This window comes from Notolepis coatsorum (assembly GCF_963971535.1).
Source record: "Notolepis coatsorum genome assembly, chromosome: 14".
NCBI classification, from domain to species: domain Eukaryota; kingdom Metazoa; phylum Chordata; class Actinopteri; order Aulopiformes; family Paralepididae; genus Notolepis; species Notolepis coatsorum.
The window spans coordinates 38,563,537-38,582,484 of NC_140178.1; the positions used below are offsets into that span (position 1 = coordinate 38,563,537).

Sequence of the window (18,948 nt, forward strand, 5' to 3'; positions counted from 1 at the left end):
ATATCCAGCGAAGTTACAATTATATAAATGTTAGTATATAATATACCCCTAATACCTATTTTCTAAAACCCTACACACATATGCTCCAGCTCAAACCCCCCCCTCCCGGACCCCCTCTTGGATAGTACCTCCATTATCCCTCCCTCCTAACCAGACATCACCATTATAGGCTAGCTTTTATTCTCTCCACCACTTCTAACCACATTAACATTTTGGATTCATTGAGCCCCAGAATTCTTGCTGTTGATATTTCTTGATATATCACATCGAGATATGTAAGAAACCACACTTTCCGGCACATTTTTTCCGGTTGAAACCAACGTGATGCAATCAGTTTTTTAGCTACTGTGATACCCGATAAAACCAATCTTTTTAGTTGTGGGTTCACTGCAAACTCAAAAACATCATTCAATAGCAATACCGCGGGGTGTACAGGTATATTCCAAAATACGAGTATTGATAATTGTTGGGACACATCTTTCCAGAATGCCTTAACTGGTGGGCAGTCCCAATACATGTGCATAAATGTTCCTTCGTCCCCATTTGTACATTGGGAGCATTTGGAGTCTTGTATAAGCCCCATTTTGCACAGCCTTATAGGAGTCAAGTATGTCCTGTGAATATAGTTCAGATTGATTTGTTGATGATCCGGGTTCCTTGATGTAAGTCGGACATTTGCCCAGGCTCCTTGCCAATCAAAGTCATTTTCCAGGTCTGGTATATCCCTCCTCCAGACATTGTCTAGTTGAAGGGTTTCGTACGAGGACGTTAGTAATTGATAATAAAAACCTGATACAAAACCTCCCAATGTATCTCTTTCATAGAAAAATTTGTGGTATCTGTGGTGTTCAATTGGTATGTGTAATGGAACACCGTGAGATCTCATACAAAGTCGTAACTGTATGTAAAAAAGCCATGTGGACTCGGTGAGGTTAAACTTTATGCATATTTCGACATAACTACAGAGGTTTTCATCTCTTTCTGCAGCTTTCTCCAGAACGTGATTTATAGCCCCAAATGCATTATATTGATGATCAAATACAGTTTGGTAGGAATCTGTGCGAGATCAAACATTTCAACTGGACGTACTTCTAGAATTTACTACACGTCATCTGATGTTGACCGGATGGGCGAGGGGGCGTTTATAATTCCGTGGGCAACGTTATACCATTCATCTAATGTGGGTCATATGTTCATCATAGCAGTTTATATCGAACACGGTAATACTACACGCTAAAACTCACCCCAGTCTCCTCGGGCCGTTGGGCGATCAGCATGGAGTAGACAGTTTTCGATTATGGGATGTTGAAATGCCCGATCTATTTCCAGGTTGTGTAATAGTATATACGTCCAAATCATGTTGTTTTTTCGAGTTATTTCCACCGATCGATGTTCACTGTGTGAAGACAGAGTCTCTCTAACATTAGCGAGTGCCCGGACCCCATATGGAGTGAGTCCTGCCGGGTTAAAGGTTGATATCCGGTTTCGATCTGCCGATCGGCCACCAGATGGTGCTCTTGAACCGCTAGAGGGTTGAGAGGAGATCAGCACTGTGTGTCAAGGCTCCGGAACGGAAATATGATTTCGATCACAGATTTTTGAAATATTGATATCAAAGACGAGTTACGGCGTCCTCGGCAACTTGAGCATGGCGGGGAATGACGAGTTCCGGCGTTTTCGTGTTAAGAAAAGGAGAAATCACTAGCCTTTTTATTTGTATTTTTATTTTGCAACATCCGATAATTTAGGGTTAACAAAATTGTCCCATTAACCCCACATGCAGTATGAAGGACACAATTACTGGCAAAAAGAAAGCACCAGGGCTTGTCAAAATGAGGTAATTATGCTAATGTTTGTGAACAAAATATTAGTTTTTGAGAACTTCTGCTCTACATAGTACATAGACTTTCAAATATAGCTGGCCAGTACATTGGGGTTTGTCAGTGACCACTTCAACTCTTACTACACAGTAGGAAACACATATATTTCACAATGTGCAGTAGTACCGTGGACTGTCCAGGACATCAGGATTTACACTCATGATGAATCATTTATGAATACATGAATGAGTCAATGTAACGCTGAAGGGAAGTCTCCTTGCACAAGACGGCACATGTGAAATGAAAGGTGGAAAAAAAACGCCCCACCTAGATGTCAAATACTTCCTGTACCATTCCTTATATCCGTGTTATTCATAGTATCTAGTGCTTACTAACAAGTAGTGCATTTTGTATTTTCCAGTATTTCAGTGGTGTGTATCTTGCCCCTTTCCTATAAATGACATAACGGTAGATAACACAGAGTACTGATGACAATGTACAATGAGTGACATTGGACAGTAGGGTGGAAGTGGACACTTCAGAGACACCGTTTACTCACCAGCTACTCTAATTCAGAAAGTACATTGAACTTTCAGTTTGATCTCATTCTGAAAAAAGTCCACCATGTCCTAACACTAACAGTCTCATAGCCCCATTCAATAAAACACATGATTCACTCTCTGAATGGCTCCACTTCGCAATGAACCAACCAGTCTAATTTGGAAAGTAATGTACAATAAAATGGCAGTTTCCTACCTGTTGTTAATAAGTCTGAATTAGGGCTGAACGATTAATTGAGATTGTATCAAAATCGCAATATGACCTTGTGCAATATTCAAATTGCAGGAGGCCTCAATATTTTATAAAGGTGACATTCTAAATGAAGTGTTGTGGTGCTGCAGAGATCACATCCTATAAGAAAAAGAAAGCAAATGGTATAAGAAACGAATGGTATAAGAAAACAAATCCTATACGAAACAAATGGGGGGAAAGAATGGTATAAAAAAGCAAGTAAACAAATGGTGTGTCAAGTCCAGGGCCCTCATTTATCAACAATTCTTAGAAAGTGTTCTATCGTTGTTCTTAAGCACAGAATTTAGAATGTGTGTACGCACAGAAAAATCGGGATTCATCACACGTGCGTACACGGGTTGTACGCTACGCACACTCCGTGTTGATAAATACCATTAGGTTCTACGCTCCACGCTTGTGCACGATTTTAAGTATTTGCATATAGCACCGCCCGTAATTAACCATATACGGTAATGGAACACCCCCATGAAATGTGGAAAAATGGACTAAGCCGAGCGAAGCGTGTTATGGAGAAATACGTGACAGGCTGACAGACATGTACACGTACGGTGATGTCGGATATGATATCTATTAACTTCCTAAAGACCATATTATCTAATAAAGACCGTGCTGGAATATGACTGCCTTTTTCCGTTTCCTTCTATTAATACCCAGGGATTAAAGTTCTCCTCAATTTTATTCCAAATCGTGACGGATTTTCCGTAAATGTTCTACCTGCATATGATTTGTAGAGGCATACACAATCTATTTTGATGTCGGTATTGGGTAGCCTATATAAACAATAATACGAGAGCATACAAGAACAATGAATCTCACTGCCATGTATGATGTTGTAGCCTGGCTATACGCCATGTATAGTCTGCCTATATGTGATCAATAAAAATGCGAACTTGAATCCCATCATCATATTTATATGTTGTGTCTGTCCACTATGTTTGTTACTTTGTTATTCCCCCCCCCCTATCTATGTAAAGCGACCTTGGGTCTCTTGAAAGGCGCTATATAAAATGAAGCTATTATTATTATTATCACGTCTGTGCGCGGAGCTCACAAAAAGAAAATACTGTCTTTTGACGTTTCAACGGAGGTAATCTATTCTAACCAACAAATTGAAGTAGAAAGCATTTCGTTGTGGCCAATCTTATTTGGAAACATGACACACAAAATAATAGTATTTCGCTTTTTATTTGAAACAATATTTAATCAGGTTTGGAGGTGGGTGTTCTGCGTCTGCCCCCGTGCCAAACAAGCAGGCCAACCTCTTGTAATAATTAAACTGTCGCTATTTTACAATGAACTATAATGAATTACGGGTCATACAGAAGTTGAACACGGCAGTGTTGAAACGAATGCACGGAAGCTTATTTCCGCGTTGCAGACTGCAATATTAAAATTCTACCAGGTATGCATGCCCTGAGCTGTGCGTAGATATACGCACAAAGTCAAGTTCACGTTCAAATTGATAGTCCCACACTTTGCTTAGAAACGATCGTACGCACGGGTTACGCACATATCTCTGCATACGCAACATTGATAAATGAGGGCCCAGGCACGCACACCAGGTTTTTCAAATTTATTGGCAGCCTGGTATAAGAAAGCAAATGGTATAAGAAACTAATTGTATAAGAAAACAAATCATATAAGAAACAAATGATATAAGAAAACGACTTTTGTTTGGTGCAGGACCAAATATAATTAATATAACATATGAATCATGTCGCAATTGACTGCAACAGTCAAAGCAGTCATTGCAAAAATAAATTGCAATCGTTCACCCTGAATCGTATATATGTTTAACCTTAAGCCTTTCCCCTGAAGCTTTTCTCTTCGCAATACACCTGGTTGTTATGAAAAGAGCTACCAATACAATGCAGCTGAACTATGTTTATATAAGGAAGCATGTGCATCCCTTGTGGATTCAGGCATCTTTCTATCCTTGTGGTCACATTTGGTCCTCATAAGGATAGAAACACAATTACACAGAGAAACCACTAGTCTCTGAGACTGAATCTTTTTCATCTCTTCTGAGTAATGCCAGTGCTTTTTCAGTGTTCTACTTCCACTGTCTTCACTCTTTATCAGTCTAATTGTCTTTGTCTTTCTACTCCTCCTCCTCTCTCTCTCTGTCCAGCATCTCTCCCTCCCCCTTAACCACACCCCCTCAGTCTTCTCTCTCTCTCTCTCTCTGTCCATCATCTCTCCCTCCCCCTTAACCACACTGCCTCAGTCTTCTCTCTCTATCCACCAGCCTCCCCCACTCTCACTTTTTCTAAATCTCTCATTCCCATCTCACCCTCTATCTCTCTTCTATACACCTTTTTCCCATCTCTTTCAACCTCTCTCTCTCTCCCTCATGCGTGTGAGTTCATCCACTTATGATTAATACTGTTTATATTATCTGTTCCTATTTTCAGGGTGCTCGGGAAGAAAGCCTGCATTTGCTGAGGAGATTCTACAAGGCAAGTGTTCCTAGTAACACACACAAAATGTAAATGTAATATCCTTAATACACTCCTACCACCTAAATATACATATCCTGCTGATGATTCTCTCATAGGTTTTTCCATAATTGGAATGTTAAGCATTAAAGACGGAATGTCATAACTAGAGCCTGACTGATATATGGGGTATTATCGGCCAGTATTGGCTTATGGCCGATATATTGGTATGAGCATGCAGTGTTACCCATATCCCGCAGGCAGGTCTCTTACGGGCAAGCAAAGGTACAGTATTCTGATGGAGTCCACTCTACACTTAGCATCCCATTAATTCAGATAGTTTTATTTGCCATATGCAACAAGTACAATGGAATTCTTACTCTCCGTTGGCTCCACAGCATCATGGAATAAAAAGGCAACAATTTACAGAATAAAAAAGCAGGTATTTATATACAATAAAATAAACAATAAACTGTCTGCAGTATGTGCAATAGAATAAGTACAACTAAGTATGCTTGGTAGCTAGCAGGCAGCTATGTGTTAGCAGAAGGCCTTTGTGTACGCGCGCATGTCACTAGAGGGTTTGATAGACAGCTCGCCCGTTCCAATCATTTGGCATGGTTGTTCGTTTGATTGGATGTCGTCGTTTTAGCTCATGCCCCTTATCTGAACGACGGATTCTTCGTCTGTGTCAAGCGTCCTTTTTTTAATTATTATTATGGATTACTGTGAAGATATAATAACAATTCTAAAATGTTGCCAAAAATCACCTATTGATCCTTTAATTAGAATACATACAGCTGGCTGTTACAGAAGTCCTTTCTTAATAGTGTTCCCCACTGGTTTGTTGGTTATTTGCGGTGGTGGCTGGCCGGTGTCCATTAGATGGGTGGAAAAGACTACACATACCCCACAAGAAGCACTGTTTATGTCATTGTGTCAGTTTATGGGAAACCTTTTGTGGGCGGTCTGATAGCGTGGTGGGGTGCTCTGGTGTGAAGCACTAACGTGTGGCGTTCCTTGTACAAACTTTCACATGTAGCTGGTGTCTAAATGATCGCCGTGTCTCTCCAAGGGGAAGAGGAAGCACTTTTATATCAATCAGTGGCCTCTTCCAACGCTATCGTTCCAAGTAAATATATGTATGGAAAACACTTAAACACCCTCTAATTAAAGCTGAAAGTCTGTACTTTAACCTCATAGTCATTGTTCCATTTCAAATCCAATGTGCCGATACACAGAGCCAAAACAACAACAACAAAATGTATTTGATGGATACTTGGCAAAACAAAACAGAATATCAGCCGATATATCGGAATTATCTTACTCCCAAATATCTGTATTGGCATCAGCCCCAAAAATCCAACATTGGTCGGTTTCCCTATAGTCATAACAATTGGCAGATAAACAATGGGAAGTGAGTGTATGATGCTGCACTTGCAATTGCAAACATACATTCAGACAATAGAAGATTATTGATTAATTGATTGATTGATAAACGTTATTATCCCACATGGGGAATTCAGTTGTGTAGCAACACACAATACAACAAACTCATACAATATATGTCCTAAGCAGGCATTCTAAGCTAAATTATACTAATTTAAACTACATGCATCCATATTGGTACCATAACCATGATTGCCAGCATCACTGCTGCTGTCAGCTTCATCAGTAACTAGGGAATAAAGACAGAAGGACCCCTGACTGACAGGCAGAGACAGGCAGACTGATAACAATGGGCAGAAATATGGATAGAGAGAGACAGAAAGGGCAGCAGACAGACAGGCACACAGGCCAACAAGCAAGCAGGCAGATAGAATACATATCCCAGGCAACTGACTGAGACGGACAGTTTTTTATGATCCTTCAATAACTCTTGACAAGTTTATACGATGACTTGAGGCTTTGTATGATAACAAAGCCTGTAGCAAGCTTTTTGATCAAATTGTCTGACTTGACAGACATCCAAACCTTCATCCCAGCATAAACCACCGCCCACCCAGGAGTTAAGTCAAGGGGATCTCTCCTCTGTGTGTCTGTGTGAGAGAGGGAAGTGCTCATTCGTGTGTGTGTGTGTGTGGGTGTGTGTGTTTGCATTCATGTGTGTGTGTGCACGCATTTGCCTTTGTTAATTCATATAATGGAAACCATTTCCCAGAAGCTCTTAGGGCAGAACCAAGGGAGTTTCCCTGAAACCTTAATCAATCGGCTCCCTTTTGTACTATAACCTATGGACCCCGGTAGGAAAATGCCAGGTCATGGACGGATAGAGTTGGAAGAGACCACAGGGGACATACAAGTGCTTTCTCTTTCCCTTTGGGAGACATGGGTGATCATTTAGATACCAGCTACCCCACACATACTAGGCATGTGAACCAGCATTACGACCCGCCCAAAATGACCAGAACTTGACTAGGGGTAATATGATGATCAAGCCAACAGTGCTGATTCCACAACTAACATAGAGAGGCCTAGAAACCATAACCTTGAACTGAACAGCATACTACCTGAACCTAGTGACTACTACCTAAACCCTAATGCAGGCAGCATACTACCTAAACCCAGTGAGTGTGAATCCTAACTATCTAACTGCCCTAATGGAGGCAGCATACTAACTAAACCTAGTGACTACTACCATGACCCTAATGGAGGCAGCATACTACCTAAACCTAGTTAGTGTGAATCTTAACTATCTACCTGCCCTAATGGAGGCAGCATACTACCTAAACCTAGTTAGTGTGTATCTTAACTATCTAACTGCCATAATGGAGGCAGCATACTACCTAAACCTAGTTATTGTGTATCTTAACTATCTAACTGCCTTAACACATTGGTTGCCAGCCGGATATGGCGATTCATTGCTTGGATGCCACCACGTTAATGAATGGGAGGACGAGCACATTTGCGAACGCATAAACTATATCTTAAATTATGGCTATGTGTCTAATACACCCGTCGCTTATCAATGACTTGCTTGCAGTCAACATGTATGAAACGGATTGTTTTTTCATCAATACATTTCCGTTTTATACCGTTTTGAATACGAGTATAGTTATCGGAGAGTTCTAGTAATTTCAGAGAAATTCCGTGAAAATAGCCATTTACTGGAATACACAAAACACGTTGTCATTTTCCGGCTGATTTATGAATCCTTTTCAAATAAACGCTAGATTATCGAGAGTATTTGTGTTCTTATGCACGATACAAAAGCCGGCTGAAAAATCATTTATTTGTGCCGCGCTCTGTGCCTAACGCCACACACACACACGTTGTGAAATCTGTGAAAAACAACTCTGATTAACCCAAAACTGGTAACATAGATTCCTTACCTCAGATCAGATGTTCTGCAAAAAGATGAATCCAATTCCTGATCGCCATTCCAAATATTGATCGCGTTTATTGATCCAACGTTATAGTCCGAAACGCATGATCCAAGCTGCTTCCAGCCTCGCCAGTGTATCTGGTAACACGACTCTGCTTGCCAGAGGTGGGGAAACCTTGGGGCAGAGTTTTTCTCTGCACTTTTTCACTCAATCCAATCCAATGATGTGCATTACCATCCGGGAGACGATAGGGGGCGTTATTTGCCCTTTTCGAGCTCGGAGCCATTCCCAATGATAATGTCAGGCTGGACGGATGAAAAATGTATGGATATCGCTAATAAAAGAAATAACGATTAAATAACGAGAAATCTCGTTATTGGCAACCAACGCATGGCGGCCAACAACGATGTGTTAATGGAGGCAGCATATTACCTAAACCTAGTTATTGTGTATCTTAACTATCTAACTGCCTTAATGGAGGCAGCATACTACCTAAACGTAGTTATTGTGTATCTTAACTATCTAACTGCCTTAATGGAGGCAGCATACTACCTAAACGTAGTTATTGTGTATCTTAACTATCTAACTGCCATAATGCAGCGAGCATTGTCACGTTCTCTCTCATGGACATTCGACCAGCTCCCGCCTACCTAGTTGATGGCATTCAGATTAAATGCCGGTTGATGATGTTCTTCCATGGTACCATTAAAAAAAAGCAATGTTCCAGAACCAATAACTCTGGCTTGGTGAAATTACTTTCACTGTGATTTTATGGTCAAACTGATTCAACAACTGAAAGGTCATCATTGTAGATATAAATATCCTTATGCAGCTACAATCTTTCAGCTTATATTTTACAATGACATCATGCTATTCAGAGGAACACTAGATAGATGGATGGAAGGAGAACACCACCCTAATTAAGAATTCCAATATGTTATTTCCATGGCCTATAGGAAAGTTCAATCAGTATTATGTGTGAACATGAGCTACTCTCTCTCCCAATGCCAGAGAAGTAAGACTCAACATTGTGATGTCATCAGGTATAAAGTCTGGAGCTGCTCCATAGACAATGAATGGGAGACAGATTTTGTGGACCCACAGAATGTTTGTTTTAATACCCAAGATTAGCTTTATTCTTGTATCCATATACTCGGAACATCCCCCTGGGTGCTCTGTGTCATCTCTAACAACTCTCTCAATTCTATTTCTATGGAGTAGCAGCTTCAGACTTTATACCTGATGATTTTATTTTTTTAATATTTGGGAGATAGTTATTTGTTTTTCTGAAATTGGCCATACAGTAGTAACCCTTTAAATCTTCTCTGGGGAAGGATGGTTTCACAGCAGCTTTGACGGGAACAGGGTGGAAAGGATTCCCAACCTGAGCATGACATAAGAGCAAAATGTGTCAATATGGTCAATTGCAGCGATATTAATGCATGATTAACATGAGTAAGCACTAGTCACTGTCCCCGTTATCTCTCCAACACCATGTGGTTGCTATGTCATCACATGGGAATGTCTCTTACGGATCATTTAGACGCTGCTGGCATGTTGTGGAATGTAGATGGACAAGATTTACAAAGATCAGGCACGCCGGCTTGTAACGGAATGATTACAGGTTTGAGCCCCATTACGGTTTTGGCAGGGGAGGCGAACTACTAAAGCTGCCATCGTTAAGGTGCTCTTGAGCAAGGCACTAAACACACTCCGGGGGAATGAGGGGACTGGTTCTACTGGGCAAACTGGATCTGGGTGACATTAAAAGAAAGAAAGAAAAACAGTATATAATGTATAATGATATCACTATAGTTCTCTGTTCTTAAATGTCAATAAATCAATTCATCACAGGGGGAGGAGATCTTTCTGGACATGTTTGAAGATGAGTACAGGAGCATGACGGTTAGTTGGCATACTAACACACACACACATTGTGTACGTCCTTTAGAAAACCGTAGTGTAATGTCCCTCAGCTTCTGATTATATTTCTTGTGTGCGTGTGCAGAGTAAACCTTTGAATGTGGAATACCTGATGATGGATGCATCCGTCCTGCTGCCCCCTACTGGCACCCCACTGACCGGCATCGACTTCGTCAAGAGGCTGCCCTGTGGAGATGTGGAGAAGACACGCAGGGTAGGAATAGACACGCACACGCACGCACACACAGACACACAGATAGGAGAAGACATGCAGGGTAGGAAATAGACACACACACACGCACACACAGACACACAGATAGGAGAAGACATGCAGGGTAGGAATAGACACACACGCACACACAGATAGGAGAAGACATGCAGGGTAGGAATAGACACACGCACACACAGACACACAGATAGGAGAAGACATGCAGGGTAGGAATAGACACGCACACACAGACACACAGATAGGAGTTGAGATCATTTGCTAAGGAGATGTCACTGTTCAGTTTGAGGGGGGTTCCTTTGTAGTCTGTCATTGTTCTGAGGCCCTGCCACATGCCTCTAGAGTCAGCCTGTTCAAACTGAAGTTCAACTTTATCCTTGTAACGCCGTTTTGCCTCTATTTCTGCTCTCCTGACGTTGTATCTTGCCATCTTGTGTTCTTCCATGTTGCCTGTCACCAGCCCGGTGTTGTATGCTGATGTGCGCACTTTCAGAGCCTCACGGACGGATTTGTCTACCCAGGGCTTTTGGTTTGGGTAGATATTAATTTTGGTGGTGGGGATTATTACTTCTACCTGAGTACAGACATAGTCAATCACCGTTTCGGTGTATTCGTTAATATTGGCTGTGTTATCACGGAGTACACTCCATTCTGTGCTTCCCAGCACTGCTTGGAGTGACTCTACTGACGTCACGGTCCAACGCTTAACCTCTCGCGAGACCACCGGCGTTCGCTTGAGACACTGTTTGTACTTAGGCAAAAGAAAAATTGCTGCGTGATCGCTTTTACCGAATGGACTAAGAGCCTGTGACTTGTACCCATTCTTAAATTGCGAGTATACATGGTCTAATATGTTCTCGCCTCTGGTGGGACAGGTCACATGCTGATAGAAATTCGGCAGCACCTTTTTATGTACATGAGTAGAAGTTCCTAAGGATCTTCTGACTGACTTGGAACTTCCTTAGGCGCCTGAGGAAGTAGAGGCGTTGTCGTGCCTTCTTCACAACACTGTCAATGTGTGTGGTCCATGTCAAGTCCTCGGATATGTGGGCTCCGAGGTACTTGAAACTGTTCACTCTCTCAACTGGTGCCCCGTCGATGCTGAGGGGGCTGTAGTCCTTGACCCCCGACCTCCTGAAGTCCACAATCATCTCTTTTGTTTTGCTGACGTTCAGGGAGAGGCAGTTCTCCTGACACCACTGTGACAGGTTCTCTACCTCTTCCAGGTAGGCCCTTTCGTCGTTGGCAGAGATCAGGCCCACCACTACTGTGTCATCAGCAAATTTGATGATGGTGTTGTTGTTCCTCTGTGCTACGCAGTCATGTGTGTACAGGGAGTAGAGGAGGGGGCTCAGAACACAGCCCTGGGGGGCCCCTATGTTGAGCGTGATGGATGAGGAGGTGCAGTTGCCGGCTCTTACCACCTGGGGTCTGCCCGTCAGGAAGTCCAGGACCCACTGGCACTTATGGCGAGCACAGAAAGACTCAGAAGGAGCTTCTATCCCCAGGCCATCAGGCTGCTAAACGAACAATAATCGCTAAACGAACAATAATCACTATGCAACAACCATCAAATGCACACAGCACACACACCCACACGCACACACACACTCACTCAAACAAACAACACACTGCAGCACCCACTCTCCACACTTTAGATCACACAAACACACTTACACTTTATATTTATTGATAAAGGATTTGCACTACAACTCGTACACCTACTGTGAATTGTACCTAAACTGCACCTCGTCCATTTATGCCTTGCACTATATAGTATTGTATATTAGTACACTGCACAGTATTGTATATTGTATGGTAACTACGTCTACGAACATTGTACATATGTCTAAACTGAACACTGTGACCTCTTTTTTTTCTTCTAATTTTTACTATGTTTTTATTTCATACTTATCTTGTCATGCACAGTCTCTGGAGCGCAACAGTAAGAAGCATTTTGTACAAAAGTATTCTGTACTTCTGTATGACAACTATTAAAGAAACTTGAAACTTGAAACTTGAGAAGACATGCAGGGTAGGAAATAGACACGCACGCACACACGCACACACACACACACAGATAGGAGAAGACACGCAGGGTAGGAATAGACACTTGACACTGCACTCCCTTGGGTCCAATACACCCGCTAATCGTAAACTATAAGGTTCATTGTTATAGCACCACCATCTGGACAAATGGCACCAAATTTTACACTGCACTCCCTTGGGTCCTAAGAAATACACTTGCAGAGTGTGTCGTAGATCGGATGAACAGTTCTTGAGATGTGCGAAGGACAGACACACTACAGCGCCACCATCTAGCCACCATCTATGTGACTGTTGCATGAGCAAATTAATGGATCTTTTATTTCTTCATATGAAAATCCTAATACGTATTGAAATGTATTTAATTAAGTAGGTTTTAGTTGATTAAAAGGTATGAAAATATAAAGACATGCTTATTAGTTGTTGCCGTTTATATTACCATTGTGACTTTTCTCGGATGATAACAAGCATATTTGAGTATAAAAGTATCTGTGTCCATTGCATTATCCATGCTTTCCCAAATTCATATTTGAATGTGGGCTCATCCCTAGTATCAAATCAATGTCATCTTTAACATCATGTTGATTTGTGTGTGTGTGTGTGTCTTTTTCCATGCAGGCGATACGTGTGTTCTTCATGCTGAGGTCGTTATCACTGCAGCTCCAAGGAGAACCAGAGAACCAGCTCCCTCTGACCAGATCTGAAGACCTGATCAAGACTGACGACGTCCTGGACCTCAGTGAGACATACACACTCACAGAAATACAGACATCTACAGTACTAAACAGCCACACACACACACACATTTAGAATATTTTATTTATGTCCACATAAAAACAAGGTTTAAAGGACACAAATATTAACAGTGCACTTGTACATTGTGGGATTATTCGGATACAATCATGCCACAGTGGCAATCAAAGTTACAGACTCACACGGATGATGAACCTGACAATCAACACACAGCTCATGGGTACAGATAGCAGCGTCTTTTCCAAATTGCCCGGCTGCCAATAATTGCTGACACTGAGCAATATTTAGCTAATTGTTTGGCTCTTCTCTTCGGAAGACCGGCCAACTAAAGGCCTCTAACACCCAACTTATGGACATGACCCAGGCTTCCAAATATGAAGACTAAAAGTTTACAGTTGTAGCCGAGTTGTGAAATGGTATGGTCTAACAGTTGATATTTTAACATTTTGGTTGTAAATGCTTCCTCTAGACTGTAGTCAAACGTGCAACCAACTTCCAGGATGAGAACCTCTCTGTTATTCTCATTAACAATAACAACATCGGGGGTGTTTGCTGAAATGTCAGAACAGTGAATTGTCCCTACACAGATTGAGCATATATGGCTTCACACTGGTGTGTTTATACAGCTTATATGTTGCAGGTGACCCGAATGTGCAACTGACACTGTCTGCAATCAGGTTCACGATCCTATCATGCCTACAAATGTAGAGCCCTTTGTATGCATGACAGCCATTGAGTATGTGAGACATGGTTTCTGTTGTCTGTTCGTGACCATGGTGTATGCAGTGTGGGCTATGACTGCCAGGGAACCAGATGGAAAGGTTGAGCATTGATGGTAAAACCTGTAGCCTAGCTTTTAAAGTAAAAATGATGATGCTCTCATCAATAGCTACATTTTTAAAAACTGCGTGCGAGACAGAGTGGTCAGCGGCAGGGAGACAAGCAAGCTTCCCTTGCAGTTTAAGCTCAGTCCAGTGTTGACGTTGGCGTTGTTGTTGTGCCGACATGAGATGGCCACGGGCATTGGTAAGTGGCAGTTCATGCACACACACACACACACACACACCTACACACACCTACACACACACACACACACACACACACAAAATATGAATTGGTACACAAACAGTGCTATGGAAAATAGCTCAACGTGTCCTCCTGAACAGTGGTGATGTCTGTCCAGACACACACAAACACAAATAATAGGAATGGTCTTCTGTTTATGCATGCAGATGTGTAGATGATATTATAGAAATGTACTGTTTCTGTTGTTGGTTGTATCCTGGAGGATATCACACTGTACAGACACAGGATGATAGTGTGAAAGGAGGAGATTGTACACACATTATTTAGTTTAGGTGCTCATCTTTTCTCTGTGTGTGTGTGTGTGTGCGTGTGCGTGTGTGTTTCCACCTAGTGTTCTCCTGCGAGTATAAGTGTGACTTAAAGGAAAACTCCAACATTTTGGGAAATTAGCTTATTTAACATCTTCCCTGGAGTTAGACAAGAAGATACATACCTTTTTTGTCTCTGTGCGTGCATTTAGCTTAGGGAACAGTCGCTCCGTTAGCATAGCTTAGCTTCATCACTGGAAGTGAGGCGGATCCGGAGCCTTACAGTGTATAGTTTGATTGATTGATTGAAAAGTTTATTAACAGATTGCAGAATACACTCCAAATACAACTCCAAAACGTTCATGTAAACATGTTGTGACCTGTGTATTCACCACATGGAGAAATAAAAAATAATTGAATTAGACAATTACGTTTTATAAGCAAATATACTCGGAACTATTTTTTTGCCCAACCACTCCTCTCTGAGCGCAGCCAGTGATTTCAACGTGACGCCGTGTTTGTTTACATTCTCATTCATTCAAAAGATCCGAACCGATTGAAGTTTATGGATACCATGACTTGAAATCCTCTTACCTTGACGATTAAAAGCCTCCCCAATTTAGAAAACAGTAATCCAATGGCTGGTATATTGTTATACCGGACGCTCTGAGCTAACCGGAGCTAACGCAGAACAGGAGGATGGTAAAGCATATATAATGACTTCCTTTCTGGGGTTGTCAAAATAAAAGTGCAACGTTTGTATTTTATTTTTTTATTCTTTTTTAAAACAAACATATAAACAAACATGACAACACACGATAAGATATACAAGCATTAATTGTCAGGGCACATCCAATGAGATCACATTTTGGTTAGTTGTTTTATATAAGATATACCCATAATACCTGTTATCTAAAAAAAACCCTACATACATATGCTCAGCTCGAAACCCCCCCTCCCGGACCCCACCTTGAGAAGTACCTCCACTATCCCTCGCACCTAACCAGACACTACCATTATAAGCTAGCTTTTATTCTCTCCACCACTTCTAACCACATTGACATTTTGGATTCATTGAGACCCAGAATTCTTGCTGTAGATATTTCATGGTAAATTACATCGAGATATGTAAGAAACCAAACTTTACGGCACATTTTTTCCGGTTGAAACCAGCGTGATGCGATCAGCTTTTTGGCTACTGTGATACCCGATAAAACCAATCTCTTTAGCTGTGGATTCACTGCAAACTCAAAAACATCATTCAACAGCAATACCGAGGGGTGTACAGGTATATTCCAAGATACGAGTTTTGATATTTGTTGGGTCACATCTTTCCAGAATGCCTTAACTGGTGAGCAGTCCCAATACATGTGCATAAATGTCCCTTCGTCCCCATTTGTACATTGGGTGCATTTGGAATCTTGTTTGAGCCCCATTCGGCACAGTCTTATAGGAGTCAAGTATGTCCTGTGAATATAGTTAAGATTGATTTGTTGATGATCCGGGTTCCTTGATGTAAGTCGGACATTTGCCCAGGCTCCTTGCCAATCAAAGTCATTTTCCAGGTCTGGTATATCCCTCCTCCAGACAGAGTCAAGTTGGAGGGTTTCATACGAGGACGTTAGTAATTGATGATAAAATTCTGAAACAAAACCTCTCGATGTCTCTCTTGAGTAGAAGAATTTGTGGTATCTGTGGTGTTCAATTGGTCTGTCTAATGGAACACCGTGAGACTTCAAACATAGCTCTAACTGTTTGTGAAAAAGCCATGTGGACTTGGTGAGATTAAATTTTTTGCGTATTTCTTTATCACTACAAAAACCCTGTTTGTTAAAAATATCCCCTAATGAGTGTATGCCTTGCTTTTCCCATATAGGGAATCTTATAGGTCGTTTTCCAATTAAGAGAGCATTGTTATTGAATAAGGGAGTATGGTTGTGCCATTCTTGTGGGTTAGGATTTTTTTTTTGTGATTCACGCCATATCCGGATCGCATGAGTAATTATGGGGCCAAATTTTCGTTCACAGTGCTTGATTGGTAGTTTAGTGTGTGCTATGTCCTTCAGTCTATGTGGGGCTACTATGTTTTCTTCTATTTTCCTCCAAGATGCTAATGCTTGGGAGTCAAACCATGTTGTCAATGGACTTAATGAGTACGCCTTAAAATATAGGAAAAAATCTGGAAATGCCATGCCACCATCTGCTTTATTTCTCTGTGCGGTGGATCTTTTTATACGTGGTGGTTTGTTATTCCAAATAAATTTGTATGTGGAGGAGTGTAATCTTTTCCAGTAACCCTCTGGAGGGGGTAACGGTAGCATTGAACAGAAGAAGTTGATTTTAGGTAGTACATCCATCTTAACTATTGATATCCGTGCTTGTACTGTGTTCTTAAGTTTTGCCCATCTATCAAGGTCGTCTTTGATTTTGTTTTGGATTTTTGTGTAGTTGTGCTTCACCGTTTGTCTTATGGTAGGGAATATTTCCACTCCCAAGCATCTGAAATGTTTTACCATCGGTATCTGTCCTGGGAGGGTTGTATCTTTTTTTGCAGGGGTGTTAAGTGGAAGGAAAGCCGACTTCGGCCAATTTATCTTAAATCCCGATAAATCACCAAAGTCCTCAATCAACTTGAGCAGATGAGGCAATGTGGTGTTGGGGTTTTTCATGAACAATATTACATCGTCCGCATATAAACAAATTTTTTGTTGTGTGCCCTTGATTACGATAGGTTCTATGGATTGGGATTGTCTTATATATTGTGCTAACGGCTCTAATGATAGATTGAACAGACCGGGACTAAGAGGGCAACCTTGTCTGGCTGAGCGCGATACCGGAAAGATATCGGAGATGATTGTGCCTGTTATAATCATGGCCGATGGGTCTTTGTATAATACTTTAATCATATCGATGAATCCTTTTCCTAACCCCATCCTTTCTAGCACTGCCCACAGATACGACCATTCCAGCCTGTCAAAGGCCTTCATAGCATCCAGGGACAGTATCGCCTTAGGTATGGTATCCTCTTTGTCGGCATCAAGTACGTGCAGTATACGTCTTATGTTCTCAGTGATCAGGCGGCCTCCTATGAAGCCAGTTTGGTCCGGGTGAACTAAAGACGTCATATGCTTTTGTAATCTGATGGCTAATACCTTAGAGTACAGTTTGATATCTGTTCCGAGGAGGCTTACAGGTCTATAACTACCGCACTCGTTGGGGTCTTTGTCTTTTTTAAGGAGGACTGTTATGAGTGCAATATTGTCGGTTTTATGGAAGTTCCCCTCTTTGACTGAGTATAAGATCATATTTAGTAATAAGGGGCCAATTATGTCCCAACAAGAAAGGTACATTTCTGATGGGAAACCGTCTCTTCCTGGAGCCTTACCACTTTTCATTGCGGTTATGGCCATCTTGAGTTCCTCTAGTGTGATCGGTATTTCTAACTGTTTAGCGTCATCCTCTGAAAGTTTAGGGAGAATAATTTGATTAAGAAATGTGTCCATTTTGTTTTGATCGAAGGTCATTTCTGATTTATATAAATCGGAGTAGAATACTTTGAATGTATCGTTTATTTTTACCGGATCTGTTACAAGTACTTGTTGTGCTCTAATGGTAGTTATATCTGCAAATGTTGCATTAATTCTTAATCGCATGGCTAATAGGTGGCTGGGTTTGGAACCATGAGAGTACTGCTGTTGTCTTGTGCTGCGTATTTGTATTTCCGATTGTTGTCTGTATATGTCATTGATCTCTATTTTTAGTACGTTAACTTGATTTTCTAGTCGAGTTGAGTTGTTGTATTTCAGAGAATTAAATAACGTTGAGTAAAGCGTTTCCAGCTCATCCAGTTTTGTGTTTTGATTCTTGCGCATTTTGGAGGAAAAGCTATCCGTGAAGTCTTTGATCATTCCCTTTACCGACATCCATATTATTCTGGGGTCTTGCACCGAGTTTGCATTCTCCCGTTGGAATACTATAAGAGCTTCTTTGAGTTGTGTAATGAATTCCTTGTTGTTAAGCAGCAATGAGTTAAATCGCCATCTTGGGGCTCGGGAGGATAGTATACCAAATGTACCTTTAAGGAGTAAATAACAGTGATCTGATAGTGCGTTGGGTATCATTTCCACTTCATAATTATCAAATAGTTTCTGTGATGCAAAGACATAATCTATTCTGGATAGTGTCTTATGTCTCGCAGATCGACAAGAGTACTTTCGGGTCGTGGGGTTAAGTAACCGCCATAAGTCCTTTACACCTGTAATCTTTGAC

The 18,948-nt window shown here is 41.3% G+C and overlaps 1 protein-coding gene across 1 annotated transcript in view; it reads left to right on the forward strand.

Annotated features, from left to right (window-relative positions):
- clec16a (C-type lectin domain containing 16A) overlaps nucleotides 1–18,948 on the forward strand; it is a 173,844-nt gene that overhangs the window by 90,308 nt on the left and 64,588 nt on the right. The window contains exons 15-18 of the mRNA XM_084329463.1: nucleotides 5,048–5,092; nucleotides 10,252–10,302; nucleotides 10,406–10,534; nucleotides 13,211–13,331. Of these exons, the coding sequence (XP_084185589.1) occupies nucleotides 5,048–5,092; nucleotides 10,252–10,302; nucleotides 10,406–10,534; nucleotides 13,211–13,331 (346 nt within the window). The remainder of the gene's footprint in view (nucleotides 1–5,047; nucleotides 5,093–10,251; nucleotides 10,303–10,405; nucleotides 10,535–13,210; nucleotides 13,332–18,948) is intronic.